The sequence below is a fragment of the Notamacropus eugenii genome, chromosome 3 (assembly GCF_028372415.1).
Source record: "Notamacropus eugenii isolate mMacEug1 chromosome 3, mMacEug1.pri_v2, whole genome shotgun sequence".
Classification (NCBI taxonomy): Eukaryota; Metazoa; Chordata; class Mammalia; order Diprotodontia; family Macropodidae; genus Notamacropus; species Notamacropus eugenii.
In genome coordinates, this window is record NC_092874.1 from 205,368,880 (window position 1) to 205,393,444 (window position 24,565).

At 39.7% G+C, this 24,565-nt stretch overlaps 1 protein-coding gene across 1 annotated transcript in view; it reads right to left on the reverse strand.

Annotated features, from left to right (window-relative positions):
• Positions 1-2,414: 2,414 nt before the first annotated feature.
• CACNA2D4 (calcium voltage-gated channel auxiliary subunit alpha2delta 4) overlaps positions 2,415-24,565 on the reverse strand; it is a 165,078-nt gene continuing 142,927 nt past the window's right edge. The window contains exons 33-39 of the mRNA XM_072654129.1: positions 20,751-20,803; positions 20,160-20,215; positions 18,103-18,123; positions 8,678-8,795; positions 7,868-7,983; positions 7,475-7,554; positions 2,415-2,574 (exon numbers count right to left, since the gene is read on the reverse strand). Of these exons, the coding sequence (XP_072510230.1) occupies positions 2,482-2,574; positions 7,475-7,554; positions 7,868-7,983; positions 8,678-8,795; positions 18,103-18,123; positions 20,160-20,215; positions 20,751-20,803 (537 nt within the window). The 3' untranslated portion in view covers positions 2,415-2,481. The remainder of the gene's footprint in view (positions 2,575-7,474; positions 7,555-7,867; positions 7,984-8,677; positions 8,796-18,102; positions 18,124-20,159; positions 20,216-20,750; positions 20,804-24,565) is intronic.

Sequence of the window (24,565 nt, forward strand, 5' to 3'; positions counted from 1 at the left end):
ATATAGAAAGTTATCTGGCCCTACAGGACAAAAGAGAAGATGGGGACAAGGGAAGGGAAGGATGTTAGAAGAGAGGGAAGATTGGTGATAGAGGTGATTAGAATGCTTGGCGTTTTGGGGTGGGGGGAGGGGATAAATGGGGAGAAAATTTGGAACCCAAAATTTTGTGAAAATGAATGTTAAAAATTAAATAAATAAATTTAAAAAAAAAGTGTTTTACATGTTTTACTCATTTGGTCCTTCCAACAACCCTGGGAAGTGTATGTTATTCTTTCCATTTTACAGATGAGGAAATCAAGGTAAGCAGAGGCTAGCTGACTTGTCCAGAGGCACACAACTAGTCTGAAGAAGTGAGGAAGGATCCAAACTCAGTTCTTCCCAACCTTATCCGCTGTATCACCTAGCTACTGGGTATAATTTATGGAAGTTGTTATGTTAGTAGATTTGATAGGTGTCTTTATTCAAGGTAATTTTCTAAAACCTATCATTTATATAGGACACAATGCTTCCCCCTCAGCAGTTCTGGGAGAGATGGTGCAAATATCTCCTACATGAAGACTGAGGCATGGATTGTGATGTGTCAGTGTAAACATGAGTTAATTTAAGTCTGGATTAGAACTCAGGTCTTCTGACTTGGAGTTCTCTTTCCACTGTACCACACTGCCACTTACTGTCCTAATAAAACCAGTCAGGTGTCAGGACTCATCATCTATGCTACTGACTGCCTCCCTCTATACCAGACACTATTCCAGGTTCAAAGATCCCTTAACCTCCATCCCTCCCCTCTTGCTGATAATCAAATCAGCATCACTATTGGTTTTTTAATTTTAATTGGCTTTTTAAAAGTGGCTTTAATTTTAATTGGCTTTTTAAAAGGATTTGACCATCAACTGCCTTATTTCCTCTCACTGTGAATTGCAGGCTGCCTAAACTGAAGCTCCTGTCTCAAGTTATACTCCCTGGCCTTGTGCCTATGGCAGCCCTAACCTTTCTGTGTTCCTACCCCACTCTGCTCTCTTCTTCCACTGCAGCTCTGTTGTTAACACATGCCCACCTCTTGGAAATTATGTATATTTTGCATTTAATTGGCTATGCACAGGCACTCTTCTGTCCTAACCACCCTTACCCAATAATTTATTTCTCAAAGGTAGGGACTGTTTTATTTTTGTCTTTGTACCCCCAGAACCTAGAACATGTTTGTTGAATTGGAATTGTCTAGAAGTTCTCCAACTATTATACAGTGTCATTTGTAGCAATGTAGCCATTACCCAAAGGGATCCACATTTTTGCCCTTCTTAGGTCTTCCTCACTTCCCCTTCATTATCTGCACAAGTATATAGTTTCCCATATCCATGTCCATCAGAATCTGAGCAGGCCCATGAGGAATGTGATGTTTATGGTCTTTTCTTCCCTTGAAGTTTCTGTGGCATTTCTGTCTTTTCTATAGTATTTCTTTCTGCATTCCCTTCCCAGAACCTTGTAAACCTGTGATTTTTCCCTCTGAACAACCTGTTAAGTGAAAGTAGTCAATTCTTCCCTTGGCCAGGCTAGTAATCTGGCACCTCTAGGAATCAATGAAATTGAAATCTTCGTTCTGATCAGGATCTATTCATGCACAGCTAAGGAAGGGGTGATTGGGAGCTACCAGAGTACTGTTCTGAACCTATTGGAGAGGTTTCTAGGATTGCAGGGGTCTGGAGCATGGCTTTACTCCTCTTCTCCCAGCCAAACAATCTCTGCAGAAAGTAATTCCCCTAGGCTGAGAAAGGGAGACTACAATGTCCCACGCGGGAAGGTCTGTATGGATCTCAAATCAGGCATAGTTTTCTAGAACATCTGCTCAGGGAAGAGGCAGCCTTGCCTACCCTCTTGTAGTTAAAAATGAGCTTGTGACAGCCCATGTGGGGTTCTCTAGGTGATTCTATAAGGCTACAGTAGAAGGCATACCACAACCCTCAGAAGAATCAAAATTGCAAATGCCTTAAAAGGCAATGGAAAAACATACACTGAGTATAAAGTGCTTGTAGTGAATGTCCAATGATGACTTAAACTGAAAAGTGGAAGGATCAAGGAAATGTATGAGTAGGAAGGAGCAGGGAAGTCATAAGAGGAAGGGTTAACAGACAGACTGAATGCTGCATTATTATTTATTTGCTTCTGAAAGAAGCAGAGAAAGACATCCAAAGGTTTGGGTTGATCATCTATGGAGGAGGATTTATCAAAACACATGGATAAGACTTGCATAGGATAAGAATTTGAAGGAATCAGTATTGAGTGCCCACATTAATGAAATCATATTCCACTAAAGTAAGATTTACACTAAATGTACTCTATGAAAAATTTATAAAACCAATTTTTGATTGTTTCAAGTCATAACTGTGTTGTGTTTTCATTAATAAAACTATGGCTGAAGCTTTTCTATATGATTTTTAAATAAATTTTTATTAATATCTTAAAAAAAAAAGTACAGGTTGTGAGCTATCACAGCAGCAGCTCCCAAGTTCCCAGAGGTAGCAGGAGCAGGGCTATGGAGGCTGAGTTCTCTGCAGTGCCTCCACAGTCCTGGGCATTTTCCTATAAAAGAAGGGGAGAGATGTTCAGTGATACCCCAACTAGAGAGTCCCTCTATAATGGAAAATTGTGTCATTTGTATTTCAATAGAAGACTTTGGATCTTCATTGTGATACAAAGGATCATAAGATTTAGAGCTAGAAGCGACCTTTACTCTAAGAAAATTTATGATAATAAACTTCCATATGCCATGGAAAGTAGAATTTTCTGCTTTATACATATGTGCTTTTTTTTTTTTTTAAAGTATTGTGCATTCTTCCCCCATCTTTGTGTCCCAGGCACTTGCCTGCCTTTCCCATCCCCAGTCTCAAAGCAATTCACCACCTATGTATTATCTCTTTAAACAAAGCATCCAGTGGTGTAATCTAAAGCCAGATAAGAGAACACTTAGTGGCAACTTGATGCCTGTCTTCAAGTATATGCTATTTATCTCTTAGAGGACAAAATTGGGGAAAATGGATGGAAATGACAGAAAAATGGATTTTGACTCAATGCAAGGAAAAACTTCCTAACCATTAGGACTGTCAAAAAGTGGAATGCCATATTTCACCACTTAATTGTTGCCACCATGTGATTGCCACACCTTTTTTAATCCAAAAATTGGTTTATAACTTTTCTCTGCATAATTTTCGCATGGTATAATTTGCTCCTCACTCCAGCTCTGCTGCTTAGAAAGTAAACTTACAGAGCAGCAATGTATTCAATAGTGGCATATGGATTTGTATTTATCTCCGTGCATTGTAAGTCGCAAGCCCAGAACTCTCTGGACACCTGCATTATCAGTATATTTCCAAAAGCTGACTTATATGGTTTGTTTAGAGTGCTGAAGTACTAACGGTATGATCACACAACCCAGGGAAGAACTGTAAGCACAAGGGGAGCGGGTAGGCAGGCAAAGCTGCCATGAGTAAGTCACAGGATATGGTAAGACTTACATCTTGTGCTAGTTAAACTGTACAGTTTGTTGCCAGCAATACAGTTTAGTAATAAATAATTTTTAAGTAATACCAAAAGAATTTTTTAAAAAGTTTCACATAATGGTTGTACCCTACCTTTTTGTAAAAATTTTGGCATAAAATTTGCAGTGATTATACAGTGAAATATGGTAGGCTGCCTTTTTTTTTTTTGGTCCAAATCTGTGATTTTACGGGGTAGGATATTCTATATGAGGAACTCAGCAAATCAGCAGTTGTTCTTCAATGTACTTAAAGTCTTAGAGTTGCTTGGAGCTCTGAGAGATGAAGTGATAATGGCCCATGGTCACACAGGGAGGATGTTTGGTGATACTTGAACCTAGCTCTTCTTGATTCCTAGTCCCCTCCCAAGGCCTTGTTGTTTTTCATATGATGGAAATTCTACAAAAGTGAATTCTGTGAAGAAGTGAATTTTGAAGTCTTCAAATGGAGTTTGAGTGCGTTTGTAATGGAGTTTAGGGGGCTTCTGTTCAAGTATTGATTGGACTCAATAGCCAAATTCCTTCTAACTCTGAGACTGATAATAGGGTTGATTAAATAGGAATTCTATTTGGATTATTAGTAGTTTTGAATTATTGGTACTCCTGATCCTTGTAAGAGCTGCACAAATAAACAGAGTTGAGTGTAGTAGGGATCAGGGAAGCCTGGAAGAAGCTGATTTCTTTCTAACTTCAGGATCAGGCCCAGGGGGACTTGGTTTATTATGTATCAGCATACCTTCTGACCCTTTTTTTCATACATCTATGTGGGTACACAGGTATATTAATATGCATAGACATCCATGGAGGAATGCATGCACATATACACATATACATATGCACATTTATATTCTTCACAAGTTCATACATACATGAATCCATGTGCATGACCACATATCCAACATTAGCATTCCTAGCTGAAAATTCCCTCAGCAAACAGGGAATTTGGTGGAGAAGAATCACAAGATCCTACCACCCATCTCCTAGCTTCTGTTGGCCCTACCCCAGGGCCCTCTACAGCACTGGGCCTTCTTTGTACCACTGTCTCCTAATTGGGCTCCCATTCTTCCTCCTGCCCCTGCTTTTAGTTAGGACACACCACTGTTTGCCTTGAGGGAGAACCTTGAACAATCTAATTGCCTGTCACTCTCTCAGTAGTTCTCTCTAGGTGCTAATATTATTCCTCGATTCACTCCTTGATAGTTAACATACTCCTATTTTCTTTCTTTTACTCTGTCCATCCCAGTGATTCTGGACTCCTTACTGCTAATATTTAAATTCTAGTCCCCATTCCCAAGTGTCTGCTCCCTTACTTCCATCTCCCCCAACCCTACCTGACCAATGTGCCACTCCTGATGTTCCCCATCTTTCCCCTGTGCTCTCTGGAATGCCTTTCCTCATCAATTTCTTCCTTTCTTTCAACTCCTGGCACTCTCCAGAGGACACTTTCTCATGCTGCCTTTTCTGATTCTGGGTACACTTTCCATACTCCCTGATTCAGTGATCAAAGTGGGAGATTTGGAATACTCCTTGCTACCCATCCCCATTCACAGATTCTCCCCCCATGACTATCACTCAGTAACCTCTCTTTTGAGGTTCATGCTATACAACCTGGTAGCTATTGTCTGCCAGCCCCTAAAACATTCTCCTTCTTCATTGAAGATTGTTCAGTGTTTCTCTTTGCCACAATTCCTGCTCTCCTACTAAGGAATTTCAACATATATTTTGATGCTCCCTCAAGTACACTAACTTCCTAGTTCCTCAGTGTGATTAGTTGCCATAAGCCTCTGATATGTACAGAGATGGTTATAACCCATCAGTGTTCCTCTTCATGTTCATGAACTCTAAAGTTTCTTTATTATTATTTTGAAAGTTATTCAAGATAATTTTCTAAAACCCTATTATTTATATAATAATCTTATATTATTAAATGTTTCCCCTATGCCATATTCTATTTCCCTTAACCATATTCTCCATCCTCACTGTGAGGTTTCATCCACCCCTCAGTTCTTGTTCAGGCATCTCCACTGCATTGGCTGCACTCTCCTCCCTTACAATTCTCCGCCCCTTGATACAATATTACACTATCTTCTGGTCTGGAATCCTTGCACCCCCATCTTTTTATCACCAGTCATGCCTCACCAAAACCCCACCACTGGATTATTTCCTATCAGATGTTAATAAACAGAACTGGATTGTATTCATCCTTTGTTGCCGAAGAAGACCATACCATCAGAGACATGATGATATGACTTGCACTTGAGTTTGTTTTGAGTGAAGGGAGGGCTGTGCAAGTCGCCAACCTCAGTTGTCCTCCAGAGCCATCTGAATCCAGTGACCAGATATTCATCAAGATGACTGGAGATGACCCAGGATGCACTGGGAGACTTTGGGCCCTTTAGACCAGTATCTATGCAGGTACTCACTTAGGGTGAGGTAAGCCCATTCATTGAATAGGCCTGTTTAAGAAGTAGCCAAGGCATGGCCCCTTTAATGAGGCCAAGAAAAAGAAAGACATCAGGTTGGGAGGGAAACAGCAACAGTTACTATTGATAATCACTGTAAAGCCAGGAGGGTCTGGAAGAGCGCTTAGACAGGGACCCAGTGACGTTCCAGCTTCATAGTGCAGTCAGTTCAAGGTTTTGGGAAAGGAAAGGAAGGGAAGAGAAGGAAAGGAACTAGCCAGTAAAACCCAGTCAAACTGGGCATCTTTTGGCTATCCAAATTTACCTTCCTTTGGAGAGAAGAAGGAAGGGGAGGGAGAGGCAGACAAGAGAGGACGAGCTGAGTTACCCAGCTAGCTGGGTCCCATTCATCCAGCTGTGTCTACTCACAGGATTGTGTTACTTCTTCATTGCCAAAAAAACAGAACTGGAAAACATCATTAAATGGTGCTAATCAAGTATTCTACAGATTTATAATATCTAATCTCAATATAGCAAGGCAATTCTACAGCTCTCTACTTGATTCTCTTTCCCACTCATCACAATGTCCCTTCCAAATCATTTTGTATCTAGTCATATCTTAGGAGACTCCCTCCCCTGACCTTCTTGCTTCAGGTTTTACTCAGAATTCAATGAAAAAAATTGAGGCTATTAGTTGGTACCTCCCTCTTCTCTCTTCCTCTCATTTTATATCATTCAGACAACTTTCCCTACAATCTTCCTTTACCCCTATCTTGAATGAAGAGATCTTCTTTCTTGCAAGGCAAATCCTTTGATGTGTCCCCTTGATCCCATATTTTCCTGTCTTCACTCTCTAATTTTCAGTCTCTATCTCCTGACTCCTTTCTTTCTACCTACAAATGTACCCATGTCTCATCGATCCTTAAAAAATCATATTAGTCCTATGATGCCTGCTAGCGATCATTCTAATTCTGTCCTCCCCTTCTTAGCTAAACTCCTTGAGAAAGCCATTTACATTAGGGGGCTCCACTTCTGAGAAGTTGTCACTTTTCCTCTTCCTCTTCTATAATCTGGTTTCCAACCTCATCATTCAACTTAAACTATTCTTTCTAAAATTGCCTATGATCTTTTAATTGACCAGTTCTACTGGCAGCCTCAATCCTTATCCTCCTTGTCATCAACTTCTGAAAATTTCTGATTTTGGCTGTCATGACTTTGCTCTCTCCTGGTTCTCCTACCTATCTTATTTTTCCTCAGTCTTCTTGGCCTTCATTCATGTTAGCCCACTAATTATGGGTCCCAAGGCTCTATCCTGGGTTCTCTTCTCTTTTCCCACTATAATATCTTACTTGGTAATCTCATCTACTCCCAAAGATTCAAATATAAGATGTATGAAGATGAGTCTCAGAGCTCTCTACACAGCTGTAGTCTCTCTCCTGAGCTGTAGTCCCATAGTACCAACTACTTACTGGATAGAGTTGGATATACCATAGGTGTCTCAAAATTGTCTGACTGATCAACCCTTCTACCTCTCCAGGTTACACACCTCTGGATGAAATGCATGGCAGGTGTCTGGTCGTCTTCGGAGCTTCTGCGAGCGCATCCTGTCACACTTGACAGATGCATTATGTATACCAATGTTAAGGTCTTTAATAGGCTGGGGATAAACAGGGAGTCTAAATTTAGTATTGAAGATAAAGGTACAGAAGAGCACTGATCCCTCAGCTGACAGTCCTGCTTCTGAGGCAGCAGAGAAAGGGCTACCAAAGCATGGGTACATGAGTCCAAGGCAGAGGTTGGAACTCAATGAGCTAATATGTGGAAAGAAGAGAGGAAAAGCGTCGGGATACTCAGCACCTGGAGTATAGAATAATCCTGATCGCATATGCCTGTCCCTGCCTCCTCTCCACATCAAACGAGCACAGGCAGAATGGAAGGATATATTTGACTTCTGTGGCCTCTTGAAGGACAGGAGGGAACATGCTGCAGTCACAGGTGGAGTCAGTCACTACAAGAAGGAGGTTACTTTTGGGAATCTGTTGAATCACAAACATCCTGTAGAAAGAGTGACAATGTACAAATTGTCAGGACGCTGGATTAGACTTGTAGAGTATAAGAAATGAATGGTCATTTGTGAACTTTGTGAGTGATTTGGATGTTTGGTTTGATTTGGGGAGCCTGTTTTGTATTTCCTTGTTTTTCCCTTGTTTGGGGGAAAGAGGAGGGCAAGTTAGCCTACTGATGACTTTACTACCATGCCATCAGGAGCTTTTCTGATTGGTTAAGAGTGTGTTTTGTGTCATAGAGTGGGTGAATAAGGTTTCTCCGTAGTGCCCAAGTGGCCAAATCCCCAAAGCATACTGGGGAGAAGAGGTATTCAAGGGCAGAAAAACACCATTGTCATTTGGGAGAAGCTGTCAAGCAGTGAAATTTTCAGAGTAGAAAGATAATGAAACTAGGTTTGGGGAACTGAGGTCCTACTATACCTCCTCCTTAGAGGGCTCAGGTAATAAAGGTAGAAGTGAAAAGAGAGACCATCAGAAATCTAGAAGACCTCAGCCTCCCCAAATGCCCCACAGGAAGCACCCTAGTTCTGAGGGGTAAAAAGTCTTGTCTCACTGATGCTTCTACCTATCCCTTGGTTCTTCTAGAGGAAGGAATCTGAGGGATGCTTCCTCCCACCCACTTGCCTGGCAGACAAAGCTTACTCAGAGAGTTCTGTATCCCCATCTCCCTTCTGTGGTCTTACTTTCTACAACCTCCACACTCCATGATCCCGTTGGTCTCCTGGACAGCAGGCTGGTACACGAACACAGGGTACTCTGTGTCACAGGGCTGCAAAATATCCTGCTTCTTGTGCTTGTGGGCTATGGAGAGACACAGACAGATAGTTACATACCCAGGCGAACCCAAGGAAGTTGAAAAGACAACATAGAAGCTGAGGCAAAACAGGTAGGAAGAGAAAGGACGGGGGAGGAATGAGAGAGGGGAATTTGGGAAGAGAAGACAATTGAAACAGTGCAATAAAATTATAATAAAAGAAGGGAGTCTTTCCTCAGCAAACTAATTAGCTGTGTGACCTGAGTCAAGTCATTTCACTTCTTTGAAGCTCAGTTTCCTAATATGTGTAAAAAGTATTGAGGAGGGCTGTAGAGAGAGTGTGTTTTGTGTCTGGAGGTAAAAAATCCTATTACGGAAGGAGAAACTGTGAGGAAAAAGGAGAGCCCTAGAGAGGAAATAGTCATGGTAGCACTCAGTATATAGTTGGGAAGGGATGGGGAGCAGCTGCGTGTTAAGCTTTCCTCTCTGCCAGGAATAAAATGAAGTAGAAAAATAGAAAGGATCTCCAGCTGTGACTGTGATATCTGATTCTAGGCTGACGTATAGTAAGCTGAAAAGTGCTGAATGGCTAAATTTTCCTCTCTCATACCAGCCCCGAATGCAAAGCACAAGGGAAAACGGGACTTTGTCCCAGAGAAATGACATCTTTGGAGGGATAGTATACTTCCTCCCCAAAGTAACTGCCACTCCAGTCCTCCAGAGATGGACCCTCCCCCACTTTTGTGCTGCAGTACACCTTCCCCCCAGCAAATAAATTTATCCCAAGTGCATTTTCAGTTACCTGTTTCTTTCTATCTGCAAGAAATAGCTCTTCTGCTTGTACTGTGAATGTTCTTGAGAATTATACTTTTACGGTTTTCCCCTCCCTGTTGTCTGGGAGAGGATGTTAACTGTTCCTTTGCCAATTGTTTTCATTCTAATCCAAAATCTGAATATAAAAATATATGGTCAGCTGGCTTGGAACAATGGGAAATAACATGACTCTACAGGTTCCCAGTTGATCTGGGATAGAGACTGAGATGACTGAGGAACACATTTTGCCAAAAATCTGCATGTTGAACCCAATAATCTATGAGTATTCCAGAAAGGAGTGAAAAGTGGACTCCCTGTGTAAAATGAGAGAGTTGAATAAAATGATCTTTAAAGTCCCTTCCAGTTAGCTATAAGGGTGATGTCCAGTGGGATTTTTTTTCAGTTATGGATTGGTTTAGGTGAGCATTGAGGTCCCTTTGAATCCTAAATTCTATGATGGCAATTCTTTGGTTTTACGAAAAAAACTGAAAGTAAAATGGAGTAGGCTGAGAAGTTGGCCAGTAGGTGGCAGGGGAGAATCACCAGAGGAGGTGCATCCCCAGTAGCAATGCTCTGGACACTTTTCGGGAATAGCTGATCATAGTTCTGTGCTTCAGGGTCACCTTGAGTTAGAAACATGGAGAGAGGGGGTATGGATCATGGGTTTGGTATTGGTTAGATGCCCTTTATCCTTCATAGGAAAGGGCCAAATTGTAATGTAGAGGTGTAATACGGAGGAAAAGTGCCCTGCAGAGACTATACATACAGGGACCATCTTACTCAAGAAACCCAGCACTAGCTTACAGGCTGAAAAAATAAATGAAAATGTTATTAATTATCTGCTAACATTATATTCTGGTGACTCATCATAATAGTACAGAGGTGAGCCTGGGTTCTTGAGTGCTAATAGGATTTGTCATTTTTCAGACATATCTTTGTGACCCTATTTGGGGTTTTCTTGGCTGAGACACTGGTGTGGTTTACCATTTCCTTCTCCAGCTCATTTTACAGATGAGGAACTGAGGCAAACAGGTTTAAGTGACTTGCCCAGGGTCATACAAAAAGTATTTGAGGCCAGACTTCAACTCAGGAAGATGAGTCCATTGCTCTATCCACTGTGCCACCTATCTTATCCTGCTAGAAAGGCTTTAAATATGTGTCTTTTCAAGGGCTAGCTTAACTCAGTTAGGAGAGGTCTATCAGAAGACTGGCCCTAGATTGAGGCATGTTTTAGCTCCTCCATTGGTAAAGTACCTATTTCAAAGAAATCATGAATTCTCAAATTTATCATCATCACCACTGTTATCTTATTCTTCTCTTTTTAAAATTGGGTTCAGATAGAAATAGTCCACCTGCTATTATTCTATTTAATTTTCTATGGATTGTTGCTTAGATGGATAAAATTATTGGGCTTTTTTTTTTTATTTTTATAATTGAATAAGAGCATTGGATGTAACATCTTCCGTAACCTCTTCAGGAAAACTCTTAGTAGCAGACAGGATGATGAGAATAGTGTAGACCTCATCATGTTTTGCAGTGGTTTAATGTCTTCTAGTAGGTTTCTGAATCTGAAAGCTTTTCATTCCATATGAAGGCAGCTAGGTAGTACGGTGAATAGAACATGAGATTTGGAGTCATGAAGATCTGAGTTAAAATCCTGCCTCAGACACTTACTACCTGTGTGATTCTGAGCATGTTATCTGTCTCAGTTTCCTCATCTGTCAATTGAGGATAGCATCTACCTCACAGGGTTGTTGTAAAGATCTAATAAATTAACTTGTAAATCATTTTGCAAATCTTACAACACTATATAAATACTGGCTACTATTAATTTGGATTGAGTTTTCAACATGATGACATCTATTAAAAATGTTGTTCTTAAATTTTTATGAATCCTTGTTAATTCTGGGCATTTGTAGGCAATAGTCTTGTCTGATTATGCTCCAGTTCTAAAACAATGTATTTGTTGAATTGTCAAGGATATTTTGGGATTTGTATTCATAATATGAATATTTGCCATTTATTTTTTTTATAAAAGATGGCAAACAGTATATAATTCTAGCTACCTATTTTTGTCATTTGAAGTATTGGCTAATCAACAGATGTTAAGTTTTTGCAATCTGTAGTGGTCTGTCATACAGTTTCCTTCATTGCATAATCTGCATTGATCAATCAGTCTGGTCTCCTTGAGGATAACTTTTTGTGTTCTGGTAGCAATGGAGTGATACCGAATTGCTAACACAAGCCCTGCTGTTTCTCTAAGCATATCTGAAGGACAGAGACTCAACCATTTGTTCATTGCTTTTTTGTTAACCCATTATTGGTTGAATTCATGTGTATGTCACCTTTTGTGTATGACTGCCTTTTGATTCCACTCTTGGATCTTAACTACTTCATAGGACCCATCCAGAGATAAATTCCTTTTGGTCATATTCGACAAATCGTTTACCTGTTGTCAGACCTTTTGAAGTGAGGTGTAATTGTTCCAAAAGTATTTCTGTATATTTAAAATTTGTTTGTTGTATGTCCTGAGAACATTTATCAGTCTTTCTCCTTTTTGATAAGTGTGCATTACTTTTTCTATAGCTGTCTGAATTTCTTTAATATTGTACATATTTGAGTTTCTGTCCCTTCTAGATCTATTGTCAGTAGGTGTTAATTGCTCTTTGTTTCTCTCACTAAGCTTTACTTCAAATTAACAATCAGTCTCTTAACATATACAGTGTCAGTTTTCTCTTTGATGGTCTTATGCTCAATGTGTCTTGCCTAGAGAATAGTCTGGATCTATATCAGCTCAGTTTGGCCTCCAGATTCAAGCTCAAAGCCTTTATTTTTTATTCTTACTTCTGTAGTCCCATATTGGAACTAATTCTTGAAGGTCAGGAGAAGTTTCAGAATATACTTGTGGTAGATGTAATTTTCCCAGTCTTGGAGGACCTTAAGCCACAGGGTCAAGTTTCTTGATGCATTGGGTGCTTTTGAATCTTCTGTGAGATAGATAGCGCTGGCAGTGGCAGCATTCCCCTGGCAAGGAGGAATGGGGGTGGAAGGGACAGTAGTGGCAATTGGATCTCTTGCAAGAATTTTGTAATATGAGTCCCTGGACTAGAGAGTCAGCAGATTTTGGCTTCAGCAGCCCAGCCTTTGCCAAATGGAGCAAAGAACTTAGACGGAAGCTTCTAGGCAACCCAGTCTTTAAGAACTGAAAAAGCTGTGGGAGGGGTTGCACTTTCTCCCCCTCTCCCTCCCACTTCTGTCCAAAAGGATGAATGTTTCAATTTTAAGTTCCCTGTTTCCTTAAAGTTATTTATTTGCTATTTTCAAAGTATTTTCAAGCTGGCTATCTCTGAATAAAGATAAAGTTAATCTTAACTGCTTTGGGGTTCTGGTTATTTTTAATTGTGTACAGGAAATGACAATGAAGGTTGGAGGGACATACTGGTTGCTGACTTGAATACATAAGAAGCCAAAAAGGTCAGGGTATTAGCTCTATTCTGGTGATTAGACTTCAGAATCTAATCTGGTGGCTTGACAAAGTGAGATGATTTATTAGTGACATGTGTTTAAAAAGCACTCTAAAATTACAGAGAAAGGATTTCATATGAACCCAGATTTTCCTTTTCCCTCAGATAAATGGGCTATGATTGCTAGATTTGAATGCAGGAGTTCTAGGCAACACCTTCAGCCTCTGATATAAAGAGAAGGGAAGTGGAGAGAGTGATGACCAAAGGAAAAGTCACATCCCTGAACCAGACCAATAGAAGGAAAGAGGCTTTTTTGAAGAGAAATCAGCACTTCACCTTTCTTTGAGTTAAAAAAATAAAAATAGAAAAGGGAAAGTGCTCAGCTTGCTAACCATCTACTTCACAGCAACATCTACTAGTTATACTTTGATTAAGAATTTTACACGTATTAAGTTCAAACAATATCTTAATATCATTGGAGGAAGTTGTCATGCAGTGAAGTAGCTCTTTAATGTATTTTTTTCAGTGGAGCCATTAACTTGATGCTTTCTGTGCATATTAAGTATTTAATATGATATTTTGGCATGATTCCTTCTTTGACTTAAAAGATTCAGTTGTATTCTGAGTGACACAATAAATAATAGGTTTGAGGCTGGGAAGAACCATAGTGAGCTAAAATTGTTTCCCTGGAAGATGCCACATTTTAGATAATTTGTCTTTGACATTATCCTGTTGGTGGCATGTTTTAAATAGAGACTAGTTTTCCACATGGACATCAAATACTTTAGTACAGTTCTAATTTAGTTGTGACTTTGCTTGGGTCTATTTTATATATTTGTAGCACAATACTAGACCATAGCTCATAACTTAGTCAAAGGCTTTGATGATTAATAGTGATGGCATAATTGTTAGAGCTGATTGTCCTGTTAAATAGAAAATGAGCAAATTGACAGAGTTGCATCCCCTAGAACATGGCATACCCTTTGGCTCCTCAACCAGTACACTATCTTCCTAAAAGGTGTTTATAGATTTCAGTGATACAAGCCATGTATGCTTTGTATAAAGTACATAGACTTTTTGGTTGTTAGAAAGTTTTTTTGGGACCATCCCACTGTTTGTGACACCATTTGGAATTATCTTGACAAAGATAATGGAATGCTTTGCCATTTCCTTCTCCAGCTCATTTTACAGGTGAGGAAACTGAGGCAAACAGGGTTAAATGATTTGCTATGGGTCACACAGGTAGTAAATATCTGAGATTTTAACTCAGGAAGACTTACCTTAGAGCCTGGCACTCTATCCATTGTCCCACCTAGCTGCCCTCACATAAACATGTAATTGCCTGTATTTGAATGGGTCTCTGATGTTCTTATCTTTCAGTAATAAATACATAATGTCTTCACATACAACGCCTTTATAAAGGTGAGAACAAGGTTACACAAGAGAGAAACTTGGTAAAATGCTTTGCTAATAGTTCATATGCAACTGTGAAGCATCTAAGTCAATGATTATGATTTTACTGGACTCCCTACTTTCCAGTTTTTCAGAAAAACTAGCATTTGGTTGCCCTGCCCCTCACCATACATTGTCATTCATTATAAAATTTTATGCAAGCTTTCCATTTCACATTTTATCAGAATTGAGGTTTTGTTGTTTTTTACTTCTTTTGATGACGAGAAAATGTTCATATCTTCCTTCTTTAGGAGTTCTTTCTTCTAATTTCTTTGCTTCACAAGTCTCTATTGTGCAGTTTTTGATTGCCACTTAATTGTGTATTTTGCTCATTGTGCTGTTTGACTCCACATATCACCTTAATTTTTTGACTTTCACTTTTAATTGTTTACAACGGTATCAAGAATTTCTGATGTATTTTTGTATTGTGAATTCTATTCTGCACATTTCCTCTTTGTTGGCTTTATTTGGGTACTATGGTGTTCAAGTTTCCTTTTACACATACCATCTTGATATTGATTTCATTTTCCAATCTTTCCACAGTTTTTTAAGAGTTTTCCAAAAATGGTTCTGCCATGGTAGTATTTGACACCCATCCTTAAGACTATTTTTGGAGAGAGCTACCTTTCTTCCCATGATACTTCCTATAGCAACAACTGTAGCAAAAACTGTTAATGCAAATGATGAAACTTGTTTATACTTATTGTCAAATATTGTTGGAAAATGCATTTGTTCAGTATTGGTTATTTTACATAGCTATTTTTAAAAAATTACTCTATTTTGCTATAGTTTGTCTTTTAGTTGAGTTTGTGCCATTAAACTCAAAATTTCAGTCTAAAAATGCCCACCTTCTTTCAAAATAAATTGACAATAGCATTTTTTCATTTGTTTTATTATTAGTGTTTCCAGAGTAGAAATATAGATTTTCAAAGGCATTAGGTTCTTTAGCTTTTTCCTTCTTTAATCAGCTCCTCAATTTCTGTTTGTATTTCATCTAATTTGATTTTAGGAATGAAAATATTTCTTGCAATTATCTTGTAGTGCATTTTTGTGTAACTTGTAGCTTAGTTTGTTGACAAAAATTAGCATGAAATCTTTGCTTATAAGATCAATTAGGTAAGATCACTTTCCAATTTTATTGATGTTGTATTGAAACATTTTTTTAAAGCATTCAAACTTTCATTTCATTCATTATTAATGGTCTGCCCACAATAGCGGGTTTCAGTCATGCTGTACAAAACAATTCTAGCAGGTGGGGTATTGGTATTTCTGTTTTGTTATGATTTTTCTTGCCTCTTTGTGATACCAGAATATGAAGGAGCTTCATTCACTCCAGTATCAAATGAATTATCATAATTATCCCAAGTAAGTCCAGCTGAAACTCTATGCTACTCTATCTCTCTCTTATATCCATAGGAACACAATATGGCCCTATCTGAGATGATAACCTAATAATAATATCACCAGTGCATTGGATATTTAAGGGGTTTTGTAAAGCCTTTCCAGCAATGGAATCACCCTGGCTGGTGGTATTCTTTTATTTTACTGTTCTCATTATTCCAACATGGATGTTGGATTGGGCTTTGATGGGGTGGCTGTTATTTATTATGGTTATTAGTAACCATCATGGTGATACTCCTTTGTATTTGTGCAACCCTTTACTTCCTTCAGTATCCTTTTTATCTTTAATATCAATTTATCTTCATTGTATACCTGATAGACATTTTACTGAAAAGGAAGCATGGGCTTCCTTTTTTAGGGGTTAAATGACTTTTTCAAGGTCATACAATGATTAACTGACAAAGCTAGGTCTCCTAATGCCCAGTTCAGACTCTTTCCAATAAAACCATGAATCCAAGAGAGGATGTTGAGGCACAGTCATGTAAGATGCTAATTAAAAGTTAAAAAACCTGCACCTGTTAGTAGTAGGGCCTATTCCTTAACTAACCAACAGTCTGATAAGAAGAGTGTTCCCTATACAGATAAAATCAGAGATCCAGACAAAATAATAATGGCTACAGATAACCCTAGATTCTCTCCTGTCCCCAGTAGCTGTTAATCCATAAACAGTTGCTTCAGATGTGGACTGGGGAAGCATCAGGTCATATTTGTTTCTTAGACCTATTTGTTTGTTTTTTGAATTCTGCAACAGTGCCTAGTAACAATGTAGTGGGAAGAGTGCTAGACTTGGAGTCAGAAAATCTGTACAGTAGAAAGAGGATCTGTGTTCAAACTCTGACTCTGACACTTACTATCTGTATGACTTTGGGTGAGTCACCTGACTTCTGTGGGACTGTTTGCTCAAGTACTAAACAAAGGAGTTAGAGCAGGTGAAGTTCTTACATTCTTTTCAATTCTAAATCCATGATTCTATGATAACTGCCACTTACTAACTCTGTAGGCAAATTGAAAACTCATTGGGCTACTGTTTCTTCTGTAAAACGGGGATAAGGGAATATCTACTCTGCTTCATTCACTCTTATACAATACTGTAAGGATCAAATGAGATAATGGTCGTGAAAATGCTTTGAGGACAGAAGGCATAAAACAAACATAAAGTATTATGACTAATATATGGTCTCCAAATAGTATATATTTAACTTTTTGCAGACAGAAGAAGATAGGTAGAGTAAGGATGACCTTCCAGGAAGGGAGTTATTAGGACATGGAAATCAAAGTATGAAGAAACTTACTGTAAGTTTTGGCGTGGTGGTGGTGGTGATGATGAGGGTGATGATGAGGACAGCTGACGTTTACAGAGTGCTTTAAAGTTTGCTACAGAGCACTTTGCAACCATGATTGTGTCTGAGCATAACAAAAGTCCTGGGAGATAGGTACTGTGTATTATTATCCTTATTTTACAGAGGAAGAGAAATGGTTATTTGTCTGTGATTACATAGCTAATATGTGTCAGAGGAAGGACTGGAAGCTGGGTCTTCCTTGCAATCCAGTTCTCTTTCTGCCTGTCTTGAGAGTGTTGATGATTACAGAGGGAGAAATGGAGTGAGCTGGTCTTTTACTACAACAAAAGTGGAAAGAACAGGGGGTTTGGAGTCAGAACAACTAGATTTTAACTCGGAGCTCTGCCTCTTACTAGTTGTGTATTCATGTGCAAATCAATTCATTTTTCTGAGACTCAGTTTCCCCATCTGTTAAAAATGGGGATAATAATACTTATAATAGCCAAGGAAACTGCGACAAGAGACTTAAGGAACCTTCCATTCTTCTTAGGGTTGTGGTGTATTTGTGTGATACCACTTAGAACTTCTCTTAATTCTAGTGACTTCCATCTTTTAACTTTTTCCTATCTATCTTGTATATGCCTTATTTGTACATGTTGTTTGTTTGTTGTCTCCCACATTAGACTGTGAGCTCTCTGAGTGTAGGAAATGGTTTTTTTTTTTCTTTTTGTATGCCCAGTGCTTAGCACAATACCAGACACATACTAAATGCTTTTCTGCAGTTGGAGCTAAAGGCATTCTTCTCTCCTTACATGATGTCCTGAAGTGGCAGATGGGTAGGGCCCCCCAAATGAGGACTATCCTAAAAAGAGTTCAATCTTTTCTTCCCCAAGCTTGGAGTGTGAGACATGTCTTTAGCATCTCATTAGTTGATTTTTACTTACAGTGATGGAAGATGGCTTTGGCTGCTCAGGTCATGTGACCAGCACGAGGTGGTGATGGAATCATGGAGACACATTTCACAAGACGATGGAACAGGAAGGGGGCAAAATCAGGCAGAATGAGGGTATCACAGGATGTAGTGATGACAGGATATAGTGATATCACATGGTGATGTCCCGAAGTAGCAGAGAGATGATGTCACATAGGGAGGTGATAGGTTTAGGGGTTGGGAGGAAGGTATGAGAAAAGTCTATGAGGGATATGACATAAAGCATGATTTAGTGGTCCCTGTCCCCATGGAATTTCACCTCAGTAAGTGGCCAACAAACATTCCATTAACATCAAAGCAGAAAGCTTCTACTTCCATATTTCCAGCACTGACTTCTTCCCTGAACTCCAACACTTTTAAGCTTAATGTGTCCCAAACTGAACATATCAGTCCTATGACCTGGAAAGCACCTCCAGAATTCAGGATCCTCCTAACTTCCTTATTTCTTTTAGACTTTCGTCCTCTCATTTACCTGTGCTCTAAGCATTGATTTCCATCCCTCTAGATCCCTCAGATTCATTCAGTTACCAGTCCTGCTAATTTTGTCTCTAAAGTAAATCTAGAATCTTTCCCTTTCCACTCCCAGGCAAATCACTCTAGGGCATGTATGGTTTGTCTCTGAGCTGTGTGATATACATAAATACAGTTCAGCAGACACTAACCAACACATCAAAAGAGTCTAATACTCCATATATACATACATATTTATCTATGTATAGATACATATACATGTGTATGTCTGTGTACATGTGTGTATATGTAGACAGCTAAAAATATATGTGCATTGTGAATACGTACATATTCCCCATTTCTGTCAAGAAGGGAAGAGAAGTGACCTCAAATTTTCTGAAAAAGTGTTTCCACTTCCTCAATCATTCGTGTCACTTAATTCCTTGCAACTGCACTTCCACTCTAGTAGAAAAACTACTTTCTCAGAGGTCCTTTGTGTCCTATGCTTTGTTTTTTTTCCATTCTCACCCTGTTTGACCTCTTTGTAGCATTTATTGACTTACTTTTATCCCTCATGACTTTTGAGTTACTTTGTTCCCTTGGCTCTCCTATTTTCTCTAGATTTGTTTTTTCTGTTTCCTTCACTGACCCCTTCAGCAAGTGGATGCTCTCAAAGGCTCTACTCTGTGTCCTTTTCCCTTTTCTTTCTCTACACTTGCTTCCTTGGCAATCTCATTACTCCCACGGCTTTAATGATCAGATAATTCCAAAATATGTAGTGTATTTCCAGTCCTTTCTTTTGTATTCCAGACTTGTATCTCCACCTGCAAAGAGGGCATCACTGTCTGTCTGGGTGTACTATTGAAAATGTGTCCAAAACCAAGCTTATTATCTTCCTTCGATTATAAGGAATTAGCGTACACGCCCTCATTGCTATCAGCTTAGACCATTGCCATACCTTCCTAAGAGTTCTTTAGGCCTTTGCTCTCTTCCCCCTTTCATTCCATTCTTAAGACCACTGTCAGGTTAATCTTTATATGCAGATAAGGTCATATCGGTACTCTGTTGAAAAATCTTCGGTAATTCTTTTTAGTTCCTTGAGTAATAGTTATATTCCTTAGACTGGCATTAAAATCCCTTTTTAATTTGGTATCATCATATTTTTACAGCTTTAACCCAACACAAATATTATGTCCTCTAGGAAGCCTTTTCTGATACCTCTTTGACCTCACATGGAATTGTTTGTACCTTTTAAAATAGACTTAACATACATTTTTTTTATCATAGGTTTATGTATGTGTCATGTCCCCTTATCGTAAGCTCCATACAGGCAAGAATCTTATCAAAACTTCTGATCTTTCCTATTGTCTAACACAATATTCTTTCCAGAGAAGATGTTAATACGTATTTGTTGAGTGTATCCCTAGTATCCAGTACGCTTCTATGCAGGTAATTAATAAATGTTTGTTGACTTTAACTTGATGCTGTTCCTGCAAAATTCCTGAGATTATCCTGTCCTGGCTTGGTTCTCCCCTGGCCATGCAAGTGCTGTGTACTCACCCTCTGTCCTGCTCTCCCACTGCCAGCAGCCCCATGTAGCCCACTCTAAGAAGAACCTGTAGAAAAAACACAGGAGCAGTGTGTATGTGTGTGATGAAGATGGGGTGGTAATGGGTAGGAAGTTTTAGCTGCTTTTTCTCACCCTCCTTACATGGTATAGTTTCTTTCTGAAGCTTGGCAGGAGGTAGGGGGTAAGGAGTCTCATCTGCTTCAGGGACAAGGAAGTAGACAGCTCTATACCAAACTCCCAAGGGCTGGCAGCCAGTCCTTGTCTCCTCTTTTCCTTGGTTACTCATAGGTCTGCCCCTATGTTGGCTAAGATCCAGGTTACAGCAACGCACAGTGTTGCTCAGTTGCCTCCTTGGGCCTTTAGCAGAGCAGTCTATTTTGGATGCTGAGCATATTGAGGGAATGTCATTGATATATCTCTGATTTCCACATAAGTGGACTCTCTCCTCCCCACTATATGGGTCAATGAGAGTGCCCTGGAGAGAGCCAGAAGTCCCAGGAAAGGGTCCCCGTTGTGATCCCAACCCAGTATAGAATCTCCCTCCCTTGCCCCCAATAACTCCTTCAGACACCCACACTCACATGAAGAGCTCACTCATCAGCCATTTGGCAGCAGTCACAATCGAATAGATGGGCTAGAATGGTAGAGTACATCATTAAGATCCAAGGCCAGATTCCCCCTTACCCTCTAGACCTTAACAGCCAAAGCACCCCAAAGAATGTATATCTTAAGTAATATACAGATTACACAAATACCCACCACCCCAGTTTCTATTTTACCCTTGAGAAACAGTTTCTCAACATTACTCCACTGGAAGAGACATTTGAGGAGGTAGCATGACATAGTAGAAGGAACACTGTGTGGAGAGTCAGGAAACCTGAGTTCAAGTCCCAGCACTGCTACTCACCAATTTTTTGGGCTTAGACAAGTAACTAAACCCTTATTGATAAAATGCTGGTGGCGGCACAGTGGGCAATAGAAGCAGTTGGAGTAGATGGGCATTAAGATCTTTTCTAACATTATTGAGTCTTCTGAGTAATTCCTATCGTAGGTTAGATACTTGTAGGAAGCTAGGAACATTTCCTTATTGACCATTAATTTGAACTTCTAGGGAATACAGCCACTGCTACTGGAGATTTGGGACATTCGTCTCATATTACCAGGAGGGGGTGAGTGGGTGGGGTTTAGAATTAGGGGGGAGAAATGAGGAGAAAAGTACTAAGGGCTTAGGGGGCATCCCTGATCTGAATCAATGAGTCTTGTATGGAGCAGTGTGGCCAGAGAAGCTCAAGGTGGGATCTGAAGTATTTAAGTAGTTAGGAGACAGAAGAGTTAGGGAAAAGGATTTAATTCGATTGAAAACCTTGCTGAGTAATTGTTTTCTTGCTCCAGGCCCTCACGCAGTATGGCTGGGAGCAACTGTTTGCATTAGGACTTGGCAGGAATCTGGAAATGGCTAATCAAACAGCTCATCAACGAGCTAGCATTCCATTGCAAAAAGGCTGGAAACCCAAGATAAATAAAATAATTAGTCAGCTAATTAGTTAAATAGTGACTCAAATGGAGAGGATTGGCCAATGACAGTTGACTTAAGTACTAGAGCTACCTAAATGACAAAAGATTGAGTGGATCTTGTTTTCAGCAAGTATGGAGGGCAAGTTGAATTTTACAGTGATTTAAGAGACTGTGCTATTTTTGTTTTTCTGTTAATGTGACACTTGACATTATCAGCTCATAGATTTAATTCATTCTCTCTCTCTCTCTCTCTCTCTCTCTCTCTCTCTCTCTCTCTCTCTCTCTCTCTCTCTCTCTCTCTCTCTCTGTGTCTCTGTCTCTCTCTCTCTGTTTCTCTTTCTCTCCTTTCCCATTTCTTTCCCTCCTCATCTCTCCCCACATCCCCTCTCTTTTGAGACTGGGTCTTACTATCCTTTTTCAGGCTGGAAGTGCAGCTCATGGGCCAGAAGCTTTGACTTCCTCCATTTCTGATGTGGGTCAGTTTGCCCCTCCTTAGTAAACCTAGTAGCCTACTCCAGGGGGCTCGCCATATTAATGTTAGATTTAGTATGGGCACCAATTAGCTTTTAGCCCATTCTAGCTCAAATCTCAAGAGATCCATCAACCTCAGTCCTCCTCCAGTAGCAGGGATTATACGTATGCCCACTTCTGGTTTTAATTTTATAATTTTAATTTATAATTATCTCTATGCAGATGACTTTCAACTCTTTCCAGTCTTTTCTCCTCATCTCCAGTCTTGTTTTACCAACTGCTTATTGAACATTTCATAGATATCTCAAACTCAACATATCCAAAATAGAATTCATTGTATTTTCCTGTAAACCAGCCTCTCTTCCCAAATTTCTCATTTCTGTCACAGATACTACCATTCTTCTGGTTTCCCAGCTTCAAAACCTCCGTTGTTTTTGACCGCTCACAAGACAAATCCATTCAGTTACCAAATCTTGTCATTCTACTTCCACAACCTCTCTCACGTACGATCCCTTCTCTGTTCACATTTTTGGCCATGCCTCCATCACTCCTCACCTGGATTACTGCAGTAACCTCTTCTTAATTGGTCTCCCTTCTTCAAGTGCTTCCCCATTTCAATCTGTGTTCCAAGCTGCTGAAGTGATTTTCCTAAAATGCAGGTCTGACCATATTACTTCTCTACTCAATAAACTCTAGAGCTCCCTGTTGCCTCTAGGATGAAACATAAATTCCTTTGGCTTTTAAAGCCTTGCATGACCTGGTTCCATTTACATCACTTTCTTTTGCTTTATCTTTCCACAAACTAGGCCTCCATGTGCCCTTAAACATCCTCTCTCCCCACTCCCCAGTTTCAATTCCCCTTTATTTATTGTCTTCCTCCTATTAAACAGTAAGCTCCTCAAAGGCAGGGACTGTCTTGCTTGCTTGTATTCGTATCCCAAATTGGAAACATTGGGTGGATAATGGAGAAAGCAAGGGAGTTCAAGAAAAACATCTACATCTGCTTCATTTACAACCCTAAAGACTTCGATTGTGAATCACAGCAAAATGTGGCAAGTCCTCGAAGATATGAGAGTACCAAATCATCTTGCTGGTCTCCTGAGAAGCCTGTATGTGGGCCAAGAAGCAAACATGGAACAGCTAATTGGTTTAAGATTGGAAAAGGAGTATGACAAGACTGTATATTGATACTTTATTTAATGTGTATGCAGAGTACCTCATGAAACAAACCAGACTGGAAGAATCAAAAGCTGTAATTAAGGTTGCCTGGAGAAATATCAGCAATCTTTGATATGCAGACAATACTACTCTGATGGCAGAAAGTGAAAAGGAATTTAAGAAGCCTCTTGATGAGAGTGAAAGGGGAGAGAGTAAAAGATGGCTTGAATCTTAACATCAAACTCTCCCCCCAAAACAAACAAACAAAACTAAGATCATGGCAACTAGCCTCATCACTTCCTGGCAAATAAAGGAGAAGAAATGGAAGCAGTATCAGATTTTACATTCTTGGGCTCAAAGATCACTGCCGACAGTGAATACAGTCGTGACATTAAAAGATGCTTACTCTTTGGAAGGGAAACTATTATGGATTTGTCCTTTGTTTTTGAAGAGGACCAATGACATCTTGGGTGATGTCTTGACTTGTAAATTTTATTTGTGAGGCAAGGTTGCACAAAGGTGTCAGTCTCACTGTCTTTTCCAGAGTCACTGAAGTCCAGCAGTAAGACAAAAGTCAGGATGACTGGCAATGGACCAGAATGTATTCTCTGGACACCCTTGGCATCTTCACTGTCTGACCAAGCTCCAAGTGCTCCACAGTACCTGCTTCAACCACTTTCATGGCCTTGGAACAAATTGATCTCATCTGCCCATTCTGTCAGGAAGCCTTCACTTGCTTGGGGTAGATACCCCACCCCACCCCTAACTCACTGATAGATTTCAGGCCTCTGGGTTATCCTCAACCTGATTTAGCCTGTCTACCAAGATAATTCACTAGGGTGTGGCCACTGTCCATGCTACAGCTTCTTGGAGTCAGAGATGAGAGTTGAGTGCCAGTTAGACAGCAAAGGTGTCCAAAGGGATTGGTAAGCCTGCACAGCAGAGGTGCTAGTCCTCCCTGAACACCTACAAATCTGAACAGCATACTAAAAAAAGATATCACCTTGCTGACAAAGGTCTGCATAGTCAAAGCCATGGTTTTTCCTGTAGCAATGTATGACTGTGAGAGTTGGACTATAAGAAAAGCTGAGCACCACAGAATCAACACTTTCTAATCGTGGTGCTGGAGAAGACTTTTGAGAGTACCATGGACAGCAAGGAGATCATATCAGTCGATACTTAAAGAAATTAATTCATACTATTCATTGGAAGGTCAAATCCTAAAGCTGAAGTGTAAATACTTTGGCCACAT